This window comes from Populus alba, chromosome 17 (genome assembly GCF_005239225.2).
Source record: "Populus alba chromosome 17, ASM523922v2, whole genome shotgun sequence".
Lineage (NCBI taxonomy): Eukaryota > Viridiplantae > Streptophyta > Magnoliopsida > Malpighiales > Salicaceae > Populus > Populus alba.
Genome location: NC_133300.1, coordinates 493456 through 509718, shown reverse-complemented (window position 1 = coordinate 509718; position 16263 = coordinate 493456). Strand labels below are relative to the sequence as shown.

The window sequence follows — 16263 nt, the reverse complement described above, 5'->3', positions numbered from 1 at the left end:
TTGGGAACAGACAAAAGAGACATCCACAAGCAAGCAAAAATCAAGTCTAACCTCCCAAACAAGAGAAGAGCAAGCATCAGAACAATGGCAAGAAGAATTGGAAGATGATCTTCCAATTCGTGGAACAAGACCGCTCCATGATATCTATCAGCGATGCAATGTGGCCATTTGTGAACCTGCTGGTTATGAAGAGGCTATTAAAGATCCAAAATGGCAGAAGGCGATGGAGGAGGAGCTGTCAATGATAAAAAAGAACAAGACTTGGGAGCTAGTTGACAGGCCAAAGGATAGAAAGATTATTGGAGTAAAATGGGTGTTTAGAACCAAGCTCAATGCTGATGGTTCCATCAACAAACACAAAGCCAGGCTTGTTGTTAAGGGATATGCTCAAGTCTTTGGAGTTGATTACTCGGATACATTTGCCCCTGTTGCTAGATTGGATACTATTCGGCTTGTGCTAGCTATAGCAGCTCAAAATGGGTGGAAGGTGTTTCAACTAGATGTGAAATCTGCTTTTTTAAATGGTATTTTGCAGGAGGAAATCTATGTTGAACAGCCCGAGGGATTCATGGAACAAGGAGAAGAGGAGAAGGTCTACTTGCTCAAGAAGGCTCTATATGGCTTGAAACAAGCACCTAGAGCATGGTATAGCAAGATAGATGAGCATCTGTCAAGCCTAGGATTTCAGAAAAGTTTGTCAGAGGCTACTCTTTATGTGAAATGTAAAGGAGACAATCTGCTTATAGTCTCTCTTTACGTTGATGATCTTTTGATCACAGGTGACAATGCCAAGCTTGTTGAAGAGTTCAAAAGGGAAATGATGAAAATTTTTGAAATGACAGACCTTGGACTCATGGCATACTTTCTGGGAATGGAGATCAAACAGTTAGAAAATGAAGTTTTCATCTGTCAAAAGAAATATGCCAAGGAAATTCTCAAGAAGTTTCATATGGAGGACTGTAAGGCAATGGCTACTCCAATGAATCCAAAGGAGAGCTTAAGTAAAGAGGACGACATAGACAAAGTTGAAGAAGGCTATTTCAGAAGCATGATTGGTTGCCTAATGTACCTAACAGCAACCAGGCTAGATATTCTTTTTGATGTAAGCATTCTCTCTCGTTACATGCATTGTGCTAGTGAAGTGCATCTTAAAGCTGCAAAAAGAATCATTAGATACATCAAAGGAACTATTGATTTTGGTGTAAAATTCAAGTACTGTCAAAACTTCAAGTTGCTGGGATTTTCTGACAGTGATTGGGGTGGATCAGTGGATGACATGAAGAGTACATCTGGGTACTGTTTTAGCCTAGGATCAGGAGTTTTCTCATGGAGTTCCAAGAAGCAAGAGACTGTAGCACAGTCTACTGCCGAGGCTGAATTTATTGCTGCTACAGCAGCAGTGAATCAAGCTTTGTGGCTGAGGAAGTTGTTCTGTGATTTACATTTGAAGCAACAAAATGATACAGAGGTGTTTGTGGACAATCAAGCAGCAATTGCAATCTCCCACAATCCAGTTTTTCATGGAAAAACCAAGCATTTCAAGATCAAATTTTTCTTTTTAAGGGAAGTGCAGAAGGAAGGAGAAGTGAGCCTCATTTATTGCAAATCTGAAGATCAGCTCGCAGACATTTTTACAAAACCTTTGCCAGCAAACAAGTTTGAACCTCTTAGGCAAAGACTTGGAGTTTGCAGCTCCTAAATCATGGAGGAGTGTTAGTTGATTGTTTTAGGACTGCAACGTGTCTAAGTATCAGAAATTATTTTATGCTTTCATTCTGTTTTTAGTTTGTCCTAGTCTTTAGGAAGTGGTTAGTTTGTTGGCACACGTTGATGTTCATGGCTTAATTCTCGGTTTCAGTTTTTTTTTTCTCTGTTTCTATTTAATGTAAGCTTGCTGCATAATAATATTTGAATTCCCAGTTTGTATTCCCTTATCTACTATTTCTATCTTTCTCCCTTCTCCATATCCATAAACTTCTACCTCTGTTATACTCCTTTCTTTCTTTAAAACTAACAGAATTGTTAGCTCAGACCTGAACTGTTTCCCTAAAGGTTGAGAGTCATGTAACCTCTTAACTGCAGTGAAACAATCATAAGGGTGCGCTGCCCTGTACATTGTCCCCATCTTTCCGACTCCGATGACATTGTCTTGGTCAAAACTGCGAGTGGCAATATTGAGTGCCGCGAAACTTGTTCTTGTAACCTTCTTCTCCAACTCCGAATTCTATTGTTGAAATCACCGATGAGAATTAGTAAAAGATGAACAACGCTATTTTACACAAAAATTTGCTAATTAGAATTATTCGTAAGATTGTCATTTGTCAAGGAGCCATAACAAAGTGCAAAATGATCTCAACAGTTTACATGCACAGAATGAGAGAGTTGACCACTTTGCTGCCTCCATATCTGAGCTCCACAGCTGGTAATGTTAAAAGTTACAATCCAGATTTTTCTATCATCACTGCCTTTCTCCCTAGATCTAGAAACCGCATGAAAATGTCTCGAGAACTTTCCTCTAAAAAATCTGCTCATCCTTGTCCAAATTAGACGAGTGTCTAAGAAGCACCTAGACTATCATATCACCGACATAACATTCCAATAAATCTCTTGATTTATCAGCTATCTTCTTATTCTTACTACCCTTATTTTAGATGGATCGAAGGCAAACAATAGGATACAAAAACAATTACGATTGAAACAGCAGATAATGCATAACCAACCACAAATCCACTTTTGAACGAGTGGAACAAAATTCTTTTCTGTGTCCTTAGCAGGGTTTTGAAGGCCTACCACTAAGTCCAGGGTTGATTTCCACCTAAAAGTTACTGTTTAGAATTAAAAATATTTTTCTAGCACCACCAAAAAAATAGCAAATATAAATAAAAACACTAACAGAATTTTTTTGTCAGTAGATTGCGATGGACATTACTGACAGACTATTCCCTCATTGTATCAATCGATAAACACTAATAGAAATATTCTCTCGGTATACACCGAAAGAGTTATAGTTAAAAATAAAAGAATTGAAAAAAAACAATCGAAGGATATAATGACGTGTCACTTTTACATATAGAATTACTGATAAGTTAGGATGGTCCCTTCATCACAGGATCTATTTATTTAGAAGTACCATGCTCAATGGAAAATTGACCTTTCAATGTAAGTTTATTTTCCTTTCACAACGACATGTTAATAATTTTTTTAAAAAATTATTTTTAATTAACAAATATAATTTTAAATTTACAAATATAGAAACGGTTAGAACCATAACATCGACGATGATGTGCTACTTTAATTAAGGACATGAACTAGAGGCTTCTCTTTTTTTTTTTTTGGCTATTTCTGTAATGAGTTAATGTTCTGGTCTGTGATCTCTAAAATTAAGTTTGCAACGATCCATGGTGAAATGAAAGCAACTATATCGTCTTTATAATATATAATAACAATAATAATAATAATAATAAAAACTAGCAAGAAACTAAAAATATGATGATGAAATTAAAATATTGAAAATAAACTCTATATATATATATATATATATATAGAGAGAGAGAGAGAGAGAGAGTTATATTGAAAACAAAATTGATCTAAGGATATTAAAAGATCATAAAAATCTAAAGGATTTCTCAAATAATAAAGAGCACAACTCCAAATCCATACACATCTTCCTTAGCAAATGCTGTATCCCAAAACTCACCATTCAAGGGGGAAGTGGTAGTTGGATTTACGATTATCGCCTCCCCGAAATTCGACAACTTTGGCTCGAAATCCTGATCAAGTAAGATGCACTTTGAGCTTATGTTAAGATGGAAAACTCGGATTGTACTACTGCAGTCCTGATGAAGCCATGCCAAGCCTCTTGCTAACCCGATTGCAACTTTAAACCTCACAGTCCATTCCATGATCTTTGCCTGGCCTTCCATTGGATGTAGCCAATCATAAAGGTTACCATTTGGCATGTATTTGTAAACCAGAAGCCACTGTTTTGATGTGATTGAAAATCCCAAAAGTTGAAGTAAGTTGACATGCCTCAATGAACCAAGTGTCTTCAATTCTAACACGAATTGCTCCTCGAGGATTCGACAGTTGTGTAATTTCTTCACTGCAAAGAGATAACCACTAGGCAACGCTGCTTTGTACAGCATCCCAATCTTCCCCTGCCCGATGACATTGTTTTCGCTGAAATTATTTGTTGCATCTTTAAGATCTGTACAGCTCATTCTTGATAAGCTTATTTTTTTACTTGAGACTTTTCTACATACAAGAGATGCAACAACAATCTTTTCTTAAGAAGCATGGTGATACCATCTGACACAGAGCTCTGATAATATTTGTATAATATATATTTAAACACAAATTCAATTGGTTATTCTAAGCTGGAAGAATTGAATCCATTGATCTTGACATGCAACAAAAGATCAGGAAGTATTATCCAAACCATTTTCACTCATCGGCGTATTTTGATCAGATTGATCTTCTGTTTGAATTACAGTGTAAAATGCTGGCAACTTATTCCCGGACACAATTATATTCTATTGCTTCTTACATGATGGTTTATGAACATGATAGAAACAGGAAAATATAGATCTGATAACTTCGGTCCTGTTTTTGCTGGCAACAGATTAGTCTTGAGAGGTAGCAGGGCAAATTTCAGGCTGCATTTGGATCTCTGAATCATCAACCACTTCACTTCTCTTGGTTATTGCCTTTATGTCCTTGTAGACCTGAAACATTGACGGCCTTCGATCTGGAATGCAATCAAGACAGTTACATGCAACTTTAAGCAGCTGAAAGATCTCATCGTCAAATCCTTGCCCAATCAGAAACCTATCCATGGCATCTTTAAAATAAGAAGTGCTCAAGAGATTACCAATCCATTCATTAAGAATACTGTTTGAGGAAAAATTCATTCTGCTACAATCCATCCCAGTAATCAGCTCAAGCAGTACAACTCCAAATCCGTGCACATCTTCCTTAACAAGCGCCATCTCACAAAACTCATCATGCACTCCTGGAGTGTTGCTCATACTCGTGATCAGCATCGCCTTTCCGAAATTCGATAACTTAGGTTCGAAATTCTTATCAAGCAAAATACACTTTGAGCTTATGTTGAGATGCACCACTTGACCTCTGCCGCCATGGTGGAGCCTTGCCAGGCCTCTTGCTACCCCAACCGCAACTTTCAACCTCAAAGGCCATTGCAGAGTCTTCCTCCGGTGTTTCACTGAATGTATCCAATCAAAAAGGTTTCCATTAGACATATACTTGTACACCAGAAGCCTTGTATTTGATTCCACGCAGAATCCGAACAGGGGCAGTAAGTTCTTATGCTTTAATGTTCCCAATGTTTTCAATTCAGAAACTATCTGTTCCTCAAACTGCTGAGAGTCAACTATCCTCTTCACTGCAAGGAACCTACCATCAGGAAGGGTAGCCATATACATGGTTCCCATTCGTCCCAATCCAATTTTGTTGGCTTGGCTAAAATTTGCTGTTGCCTTGCTGATGCCTACGAAATTCAATCTCTTCACAATATTCCCCAACATACAAATCTGTGGAAGATGAAGAAATGAAACAAGATTATATTTATATATATATATATGAGTCATTGTTGGGTTTTGAACAAAGATGTTAAGTCGGTTGGAAGAAACTTCCCTAGAGTTATTTTTCAATATTTACTTGAGTAAGCTAGAGGCATTATAGATACGGATTGGGGTGTCGTTAAACGCATTCTGTGTTGTCTACGAGGTACGCTCACCTATGGCTTATATATCACTTATAGTTCCTCATTTGCTCTCCATGACTTTATAGATACGGATTGGGCAAGTAGTACTAATGATTATAAGTCTACGACTGGTTATCTTGCCTTCTTTGGTTAGACACCGGTTTCATGGAAATCTAGCAAGCAACGCACAATTACTCGCTCCTACATCGAGGCTGAATATAAAGCCTTAGCTGATGGCACTGCTGAGGTTATCTGGCTTTAGCATCTATTGAGAGATCTGTAGATTCTTTCTACCTCTACTCTTATTATTTGGTGTGATAATCTAGGCGCTACTTACTTATCTTCAAATCCTATCTTCCATGCTCACACTAAACATGTTGAGGTTGACTATCACTTTGTACAAGACAGGGTTACGAAGAAAGAGATTTATTTTCGTTTTATCCCCTCTCACGATCAACTTGCAGATGTTTTTACTAAGCCACTCCCTACTATTTCATTTACTGCTTTTCGGTTCAAGCTTCAGGTTGATCATCCACCCCCATCTTGAGGGTGCATATTAATGTATCTATATAGGAAATATTGTAGGCATACTATATAGGAAATATTGTAGTCATACTCTTGTGTTGTAACCTCACCATTACTATTGTATATTGCCCTACACATATATATAAAAAAAGGTTGGCTAACCAATAGGTTAAGCCTCCCAATTATTCTTAACTTTACTCATCATTGGCATTGTGTTACCCTTATTTTAGATGGATTGAAGGAAAACAATAGGATACAAAAACAATTACAATTGAAATAGTAGATGATGTATAACCAACCATAAATCCACTTTTAATGAGAAACAAAATTCTTTTATGTGTCCTTGGTAGGGTTTTGAAGGTCTACTACTAAGTCCATGGTTGATTCCCACCTAGAAGTTACTGTTTAGAATTTAAAACATTTTTTACTACCAAAAAATTAGCAAATGCAAATAAAAACACTGACATAATTTTTCTGTCAACATTATTCTGATGAACTTTATTGACTGACTATTCCCTTGTTATATCAATCGGTAAACATTGATGGAAATATTCCCTCGGTATATACCTAAGGAATTACTGTGAGAAAAGAAAGAATTGAAAAAAAAAGCTAAAAGGTATGATAACGTGGCACTTTTACATCTATAATTACTGATAAGTTAATTTCGTTAATAAATCTATCTGTAAAATTTAATTTATGACTTGATAAGCTACCATTCTCTCCCCCTCTTTCATTTCTTCTTCTTCATTTTTCTCTACAACAAACAGCACCCCCCCTAATGTTTTCACAAATCAACCTCTCACTACAAATTCGGTCACCCCAACACTTAGTTTATCAGCATCCTTGTTCTGATTCAGATTTTATTGCGGATTTCCTGTTTCAAGTAAGCAAAACTACCTTTTTTTATTTATTTAAACTTAGTTGTAAAATGTTAATTTTTATTTCATATTTTTGTAGTATATGTATTTTGTTTAAGTGTTTACTTGTTTTGTAGCTTTTTTCTCATAGAAATATGTTCTATGAATGTATGATTTGTACATATTAGGGTTTGTTTGAGATTTTATAAAATTATATTTGTTTGTAAATTGATGAAATTTATTTTGAATTTGTGATGTAAGTGTTTTGTAAAGAAATGAATAATAGCTTATTTAACGGGTCTGTTTTATGTTGTCAATTTATTGTTAAGTTGAACTTTTCGGTAAATGTATAGAAATTTTAATTTATGTAGATAATTGATAATCAATTAAATACTATTAAAATAGATTGAATAAGTTTGAGTTAAACCAATGTTTGCAAATTTATTTAGTTTGCATAATTATATAATACATGTTGTCAACAATATTCTATACATGTTTGATATAAGTAAGGATGATCATTCATGGATGTATCGAGATTCACCTAAAAGCTTGTGTAGGATGGATTATTGAAATGAGGTTCAGGGTTTTATTAATTACACACTATTTAATCCAAGAAATATTAGTGAAAACAGTATTTGATGCCTGTCATAACCCATTTTTGGGTTCTTCCCAATTACATTTTCTTTTCTTCAAAAAAATAACATCAAAACAGTGTCATTTTAAACGACATTGTTCTCTTTCTTCCCTGCGCATGCAGAGGCAAGGAAGAAGAAGATTTTAAATATTTTTTTTCCTGATATTCTCCTTCTCTTTCTCCTCCCACTTGCCCACAAAACCCAGAGACAAGCCATCCCCCTTACCTTGCCACCATTAATACAACCCATACCCCAACCATGCCCTGCAAACAACCGGCCCCGTTTCCCTCATGTGCCTTGATGGAACAAGGCAAGGGGGACTCTTTCTCCGCTTGACTATAAATATAAAGAAGGGAGAAAATTCTGAGGAGGAGAGGAAGGTTTTGAAAAGAGAAAAGAGGGCTAAACATTTGAAAACAGAGAAGGGAGGAGAGATTTGAGAAAGAACAAAGAGATGAGGACATTGTTGATAGAGGCAACACACAGGGGAAAAGAAGAATTGCAGCGGCTGCCTCAACTCCTCGTCGTTGTCCCCCACAACAACTCCATTGGTTAGCAACCGCCAGCAACCCCATCGTCATCCTCTCACCATCTTCCTCCCCTATTGCAACACTTGTGAAGAAAAGGAAGAAACCCACATCTTTGCACAGACAAGAAAAATAGCAGCAAAACACTACTTGTCACAGTAGAGAAGAGCCACCATCGCTCCGCCATCATCATCACCGCCAGTTGCCACCGTCCTTCCCATCGACAACAGCACCATGAGAAACAAAAGAAGAAAACATAAACAAAGAAGAATAGAGTAGAAAAAAAATGCAGAGAACAAGAAGCGAAGCCGACCATCGTCTAAGCCATTCTCCAGTTAGCAACCGCCAGCAGCACCGCTTCAAAGCCGCCGCAGGTCTGCCCCTCTTTCTTCTTCTTCTCCTTCTTCTTCTTTGTTGCACCGTCTCCACTAATTTGCGTGAACAATGGAGAGTGCTCCATTGTTCACTAGGCCAGGCAAGTTCAGCCCAGTCCAAAAAAAATCAAAAAAATATTTTTGAAAATTTGTGATTTTTCCCATATATTTTTCTACTGAATTTTGCTTAATATTGGTTTGTATTTTTATATTGTAAAAATAAAAATCTGGTATTAAAATACCTGGTTTTCGTCCAAACATTTTTTTTATAAAAAAAATATGTTTGTTTTCGTGCATACAGCCAAGTCTCTTAAAGCAAAAACAATCATATTGTATTTTCATACAACAAAGAAAACTTCAAAAAAATATGTTTTAACATGCATTTTGACTTTAATAACCAGTTTATTAAAGCCACAAGAACTTGGCCAATATTTTAAAGAATCCAAAAAATTTATTTTGTTTTCTTTTAACATCAAAGATTATAAATTTATACGTAAAATGTATTCTCGATATTAAAAAGGTAGTTATTTGTTGATGTTAGGACGATTAGGTTGTACCTGATAAGATAAGGATCTCCTTGCCGATGAGAACTTTTCTTAAACCATAGACAAACCAACAATTAGAAATACAAAACAACCGTAGCATATATCAGACAATAAAACAATGCAGCTTACCTTAGGTAGGGAATATTTGGGGTGTTAATACCTTTCCTTTATGCAACCAGTCCCCGTACCCGATTTCGAGTAGTTGTAAATTAAGGGTTTATGAAATTCTTTATTTATATGTCAAATTCGGTTGCTTTCGATGTTTTGAATATTGTTTAGAAATGCATGAGTTGTGTATGAATGTTGAAATGTGGAATTATGAAAAGTAAGTAAATAATATTACAAGAGAGAAAAAATAAGACACTTTTATTATTTAATTTAAAAACTTAACCAAGTTATTGGAAACAATTAACCAAACTATTGTACACTAATGGAAATACTAAAAAATTCTAGAATTAAAAAAAAAAGATCTAAAAACTAGGTTGAGTACAAGTTGAGTGATCTCTTCACTGAATGACGAGGAAACAAATTGAATAAAATCAATTAGTTTGTGGCAATCAAATTTCAAATATTGTGTATTTGCAGTATTAAATTTTTTTGGTAGTCTATCGTATAAGGGAGGTGCTGTTGAATTTGTGTAGATCCTAGGGGAAAGTCAATAGCACGTTGTACAAACAGGATCGCTGCTAGTTCTTCTAACAATGCTTTCGATGATGATGAGTCGTTAGGTATCAACCCAGATCCGACACTTGAGACACATGCAGCCACTCTCAAAGCAAGCTCATCGAGTGTGCGACACTGCCACATCGAAGGGTTATCCCTTCACAGTGGGATCCATTTATTCGGAAGTACTAGGCTCATTGGAAAAATAAATTATAATTTCAAGTTTACAAACATTGAGGTTGCCAGAACCATAACATTGGCGATGAAATCGTCGAGGAAAATTCCATTATTTCAGTGGAGTCAAGTTTCCAAACATCCTGAATGGAAACCTATGATTTATGCATGGTTTGGAAGGTTTAAGGTTAGTATTAACTTAAATATTTTTATTATTATTACGCTAATTCTATTAGTTTATTAATATTAATGAAAAATTTGAATGGGTTAAAGATAACAATGTCATTACCATGAGAGTTTAGGAGAATCACGTTGCAATTAGGTAAGATTGAAATCAAGATAAATTTTTTAATCCTTTTCTTCATTTTTATTTTTTATTTACTAACAGATAATTCATTTGTACTATATGGGCTGCATGATTTTTGGTACAAGGTGCAAAAGAAAGCCAAAAAAATATGTGAAAGAAAGAGAGCTTCCAGGCTGGAAGGATGTCAGATCGTTGTATGTCTCAGAGGCTGTATGGGTGGAAAATACATACATACATACATACATTGAGCATGTGATGTCCGAGCATTTTGTGGGACAGTCACAGTCTGGTGTGGAGAACCGAAACAAACATGTTCACAATTTCATACCACGCACACCAGCGATTCCATTCCCTTTTTTTGCATTTGAAACGAATGGTAAGATTTTTCTTTTATTATATCCATTTTTTTATTTGTTGCTTTTTATAAATATATTTAACCAACAACAGTTTTCTTTTACGGCTACGGTTCTTGGACGCGAGTCAAGCTCGATGAATCTTTTTGTGAAAACGCACGTGCAGAGTGATGACCATCAAAAAAGGGTGTAGCAGCTTGTCGATATTCGAGCTTAACACTTTGTGGATGTTGGTTTTCAACTATTTTTTTCTTAAGTTATTATTTTTTTAATTTGCTAACTTTTTTTCAAGATACATATAACATCTAGTAGAAAAAAGATACGAAGACGATCCTTCAACCTATCTAGATCATGATCCAGATTTGTGGTTGGAGGCAGGATCGCCCAGTGGAACCGATAAAAATCAGGTGTACAGTCTCTTTAACATTATGACCGAAGACTTGCAAATGGCTTACAATGTTTCAATCGTTGGATGCTCGCAATTGATTCTGAGCACTCAAATTCTGAAGTCCGAGGCGATTTTAGACCAATGAGTACAAGCTCAAACAACCCATCTTACTGCTAAGACAGCCGAATTCCGCCAATTGGTAATGGAGATGAAATCACACATGGATGGTACATATACTCCCTTTTATTAGCCACATGGTCCTTGTTGTAACCCATTTTTGGGTCCCCATGAAAAATAAAATAAATAGCCAAAAGAGTTTAGAAAAAATAGCAGGAGGCAGAAACGCTCAGAAAACAGTCAGAAAATTGGTCAAGGAATTTAAAAATACAAGGATTGAATTTTTAACAATATATTCTTGAAGGATGAAAGCCCTATTGAGAAGGAAAATTTGAATTTTGAGGAGAAAAGCCCAAATTTGGATGTTTATGGATTTAATTGGATTTTGTTTTTGAATTTATAGAAGATTTGATTGCAAGAAAAATTGATTTTTAAGTCAATTTGGGCTTTAATTAGAAGAAATTTAAGTTCTGGGGCCAAAATATATTTTTTAGGAATTTATTGGGTCAAATCAGGGGCTTAATTGCATAAATATTGAAGTTTAATGGCCAATTAGGGGCTTAATTGTGAAAATCCGAAACCAGGGACCAATTTGGAGAAGGCGCAAAGATAGAGGGGGCTGTTTGGAATTGATTCAGGGGCTTAATTGAAGAAATTGGAAGTTTATTGGTCAATTAGGGGTTTAATTGCATAAATCAGAGTCCAAGGATCAAAGTGAAAAACGCGGCCAACTATGGGGACGGACCGAAAATTGGCAGGGACGAAATTGAGTTAAGCAAAGATGATTAAGGACTGATTCAAAAAATGTTCTGGCGCCTTTTCTTTTAAAATGAAACGGCGCGTTTTATCCAAAACGACGCCGTTTCATGCATAATAATTAAAAAAAAAAAAAAAAAAGAGACCGAACGGTGCCGTTTTGAACGGCACTGTTCACTTTCTTCTTCCCCCGAACATTACAGCGGGGAAGAAGGAAAAGTTTGTTTTTCTTTATGTTTTGCAGGTCCCTCTTGCCACCAACCGACCGAGGCCCCACGCCGGTGGCCCACCGACAGAAGACGCTGGCCGACCACCCGCCGCGCTGCCGAAGCCGAGGGAGGCCCGCCTGGATAGCCGCTCCCCGACAACCGCTCCTCGACCCGCTCCTTGGCTCCACGGTGAAGCCACGCCTGTTAGTTCTATAAATAGAGAACCGAAGGAACCCGAGAGGGGACGAAAAAAAAAGAAAAGGGAGGAACCCCGAAACAAAGAAAAAAAAACGAAGAGAGAGAAACACTGTAACAGAGGAGAGAGAAACCGCCTGACCCGCCGTGACCTAAGACGCCGCCACCGCCTCCGCAGCAGCACCGCCAGCAAGCCGTCGTCTCCGCCGTGCCAGGTACGCTCCCCCCCTGCACATTTTTTTTTTTTTTTTTTTTGTTCATATATTTCGTCCCCTGCATGCAGAGTCGTTCTGCATGCAGGGGACGGGGGGGAAAATAATTCCCCCCCTGTGTTGTTTTTAATTCTTCTGGGCCAGATGGTGTCTGGCCCAGAACTATGTGGGTCGGGCCAGAGTGGTCTGGCCCGATCCGGTGGTCTGGGCCAGGTCCGGCCCAGATAGAGTTTAATTAGTTTGTTGGGCCGATATCGGCCCAGTACCCGATGGGCCGAGATCGGCCCAACGACTGTTGGGCTGGGTCCGGCCCAGTTTAGTTTGGGCCGGCCCAGCCCCTTTTAATATATAAATATATTATAAATATATTATATTATTATTATTATTATTATTATATATGTGTATATATGTTATATATATAAAAAATATTTATATATAAAAAAAAATATTTCGAAAAAAAAATCTAAAAAATATTGTTGATTTTTCCGCATATTTTTATCAAAGTGGTTTAATAGTGGTTTGTATTTTTATACCGTAAAGATACAAAACCAGTGTTATAAATACCCGGTTTTCGTCAAAACATCAAAGATTTTCAAAATAAAAAATGTTTTTGCTTTCAAAAAATTTCTAAAAAGTCCCTAAAAATGTTGCTGATTTTTCTGCATATTTTTATCAAAGCGGATTAATATTGGGTTGTATTTTTATACCGTAAGGATACAAGCTCAGTATTAAAATACCCGATTTTCGTCAAAGCATAAAAAAAAAATATTTTCCAAAAATTGTTTTTGTTTTAAAATACGGCCTAGTCTCTCCAATATATATATATAAATATTATAACATCATATTTTCACACAACAAAGAAAATTTTCAAAACAATATATGTATTAACATGCATTTTGGCTTTAATAACCAGTTTATTCAAGCCATGAGAACTAGGCCAATATTTCAAAAATTCTAAAGAATCTTTTTTTTTTCTTTTAGTATTTGGGATTACGAATTTATACGTAAAACGTATTCCTAAATATTATTAATAAAATTTTGGTATGGACATTAGAACGGTTAGGATTTTACCCGATAAGATAAAAGACCTTCTTACTGAGGAGGATTTTTCTTGAACCATAGACAGACCAACGACTAGAAGTACAATAACACTTTAGTTTTTTTTTTTATCAGACAATAAAACAATGCAGCTTACCTTAGGTAGGGCGTATTTGGGGTGCTAATACCTTCCCTTTACGCAACCAGTCTCCGTACCCGATCTCTGAGACCAGTTAGGTTCCTAGTGACCAAAATACTAGGTGGCGACTTCAAAGAACAAAGAAAAATAAAAATTTCGCCAGTCGAACCCGTAATTGAATAGTTTTTTTTGGGGTGCGACAGTCCTAAAGAAGACTCGTCTCCTCCTCCAACACCTTTATTTTAAATTAATTGTATATGAACTTATAAATGTTTAAATTTGTAATAAATATTTGATTCTTATATTAATTTAATTATTTTCTACTTTTGTTTCATAGATTTTGATTTTAAAAAAATTAAATTATTACTGAAGGTGTTATTGACGAATTAAGTCCATCAGTATATACCAAATAGTTGGAAAGAATTACTGCAAATGTCACTACCACTATTTAATCACTAATGGAATTGCATATGATTGTTTTGTCAGTTATATATCAAATTCGCCGAGAGAAATACCAAAAGTAAAAAAAATCACTGATGGAATTATATACGGTTTTTCTATCGGTGATATGTCATATTCACCAATGAAAATACCGACGAAATGAAGCGGGTAATTTTTTTTGGTGTGCTTTTGCTTTTAGTAAACCCATTGATAATGATATTACTAACAAACCATAAATCACCGATAAAAGTTTTTCCAACAAATTGCTTTTATCAATGAGACCATCGGTAAAATCCATACCGGCGGATTGAGAGTATAAATACTAAAGAAGATTCTGTTAGTAGATTTAAAAATTCTAGTAGTGTAGTTGATGTATAATTTTTTATCCTATTTAATTGATATTTTTTTTATTTTTTTAGTTTTATTCTGGAAGTTTTTCGTAGTATATAAGCAATTTAGAAAAGATATAATATGGAGTTTTGATTAGAAAAAATTATTGAGTAATAAAAATTCAAATGAAAGTTTTTGTATGGTAACCTTATTCAACAAAATTTTATGTTCATGTGCTTGCTATTTATATAATATCGTGCTGTTTTGTTTGTGTCCCTTGTGTGCTACTTTAATTAAGGACATGAACTAGAGGTTTCTCTTTTTTTGGCTATTTCTGTAATGAGTTAATGTTTTGGTCTGTGATCTATTCAATTAAGTTTGCAACGATCCATGGTCTTGGCAACTGAAGAATATTGATTTATCCTTAATAAAAGCAGCTACATATATCGTCTTCATAATAATAATAATAATAATAATAAAGCTAGCAAGAAACTAAAAATATGATGACGAAATGAAAATCTTATGGGGATACCTGCACGTTGGCTTCTTTTCTCTTCATCTCTTGCCTTTCCATCAAAGATGTCATCATTGGTGTCTTCATCATCACTTCATTCCCTTTCCTCTTCATGAGACTAGCCCAAGGCACACAATAGGACATGAAAATAGTTATAACGGAAACCGAAGAGAAGACATAACCTATTACAAACCCACTTTTGAGTGAAGATATCAACTTTTTCCGATGTTCATGATCATCACCCCCGTGGTCGTTGTCTTGTGAAGAACTGTATCCATTGCCGGCAACACTGAGGATATGAATCAAAAGAAGAGCAAGTTTTGCACCACCCACAGCCATTTTGTAGATAGCAAAACAGCAGCAAATAACAAGAGATCCTTCAAGGTTTAAGCTCACAATTTCTAGAGCTCTTAATTTTCTACAGCATTTTGTTAGATAAAAAGAGAACAAGAGATCATTCAAAGTTTAAGCTAACAAAGTCTTGAAGCTCTTAATTTTATACAGCATTTTGCTAGATAAAAAGAGATCATTAATTGAACACGTTGAGGAGATGCATTGATTTGTTAGTCTATTTCTTCAAGTCAAGAAGCCAAGTCTCCTGCTTCAAATTCCAAGTTTATGGGACCCGTAATTAAAGAGAGAATAATGGATGGCCCTATAGAACTACAATTTCCACGAAAGTGTGGCAAAACAAATTAGTCAAAAAAGTTACGTCCTAATTTATAACTTCTTTGTCTAGACTTATTTTTCTTTTTTGTTTTTTCTCCAATTGAAGTATTTGCACGTGAGTCAACTTAAATGTTAATTGAGATTAAATTTTTAATCCAAGGAATTTGAAGTCAAGGAACGAAGCTGCTTCTCTAATAGCCCCGTTGAATAGGAGGGCGAAGGCTTTTTGAAAAAGTCTTTTTTGATGTCTCATTTTTTTCTAATTTCTATTTAGAGAGAGGGGGCTTCCAGTTCTTAGGAAGAGCCGTACGAGGCTTAGGTCAACACTTATATAATAGCCAGTCATCAATTGGAAGCAGGCAAAATGTTGATAAATTGCGATGGGTCCAAACCTTCGACCCGCGACTTATTGCGACCCGCCCGGAATGCCCATCCATACTCAGGCCAATATTTAGTATATTTAATAATTCTTTATTATTGTGATTTTGAAGTTTAAACTAAAATAGAAAAAAACAAAGAAGGAAAATTTCCTCAATTTTTATATCAACTTCTTTTAATGATTGTTTTCAT

The 16263-nt window shown here is 35.7% G+C and overlaps 2 protein-coding genes across 3 annotated transcripts; both read right to left on the bottom strand.

The window, feature by feature from the left end:
• Positions 1–3626: 3626 nt before the first annotated feature.
• LOC140954888 (probably inactive leucine-rich repeat receptor-like protein kinase At5g48380) lies at positions 3627–4220 on the bottom strand. The gene has a single exon (XM_073405875.1). It carries the CDS (start codon positions 4218–4220, stop codon positions 3627–3629), a length of 594 nt encoding a protein of 197 aa, XP_073261976.1.
• Positions 4221–4345: 125 nt separating this feature from the next.
• On the bottom strand, positions 4346–15527 carry LOC118029634 (probably inactive leucine-rich repeat receptor-like protein kinase At5g48380). 2 transcript variants are annotated; one of them, XM_073406008.1, is made up of 3 exons: positions 15043–15527; positions 4871–5552; positions 4346–4747 (listed from the first exon to the last, which is right to left on the bottom strand). In XM_073406008.1, the coding sequence occupies exons 1-3, from the start codon at positions 15361–15363 to the stop codon at positions 4623–4625; spliced, it is 1128 nt and encodes a 375-aa protein (XP_073262109.1). In that variant the 5' UTR covers positions 15364–15527; the 3' UTR covers positions 4346–4622. The 2 variants fall into 2 exon arrangements, with proteins under 2 accessions (XP_073262109.1, XP_073262108.1); XM_073406007.1 differs by having other exon boundaries at positions 4346–5552.
• Positions 15528–16263: the final 736 nt, after the last annotated feature.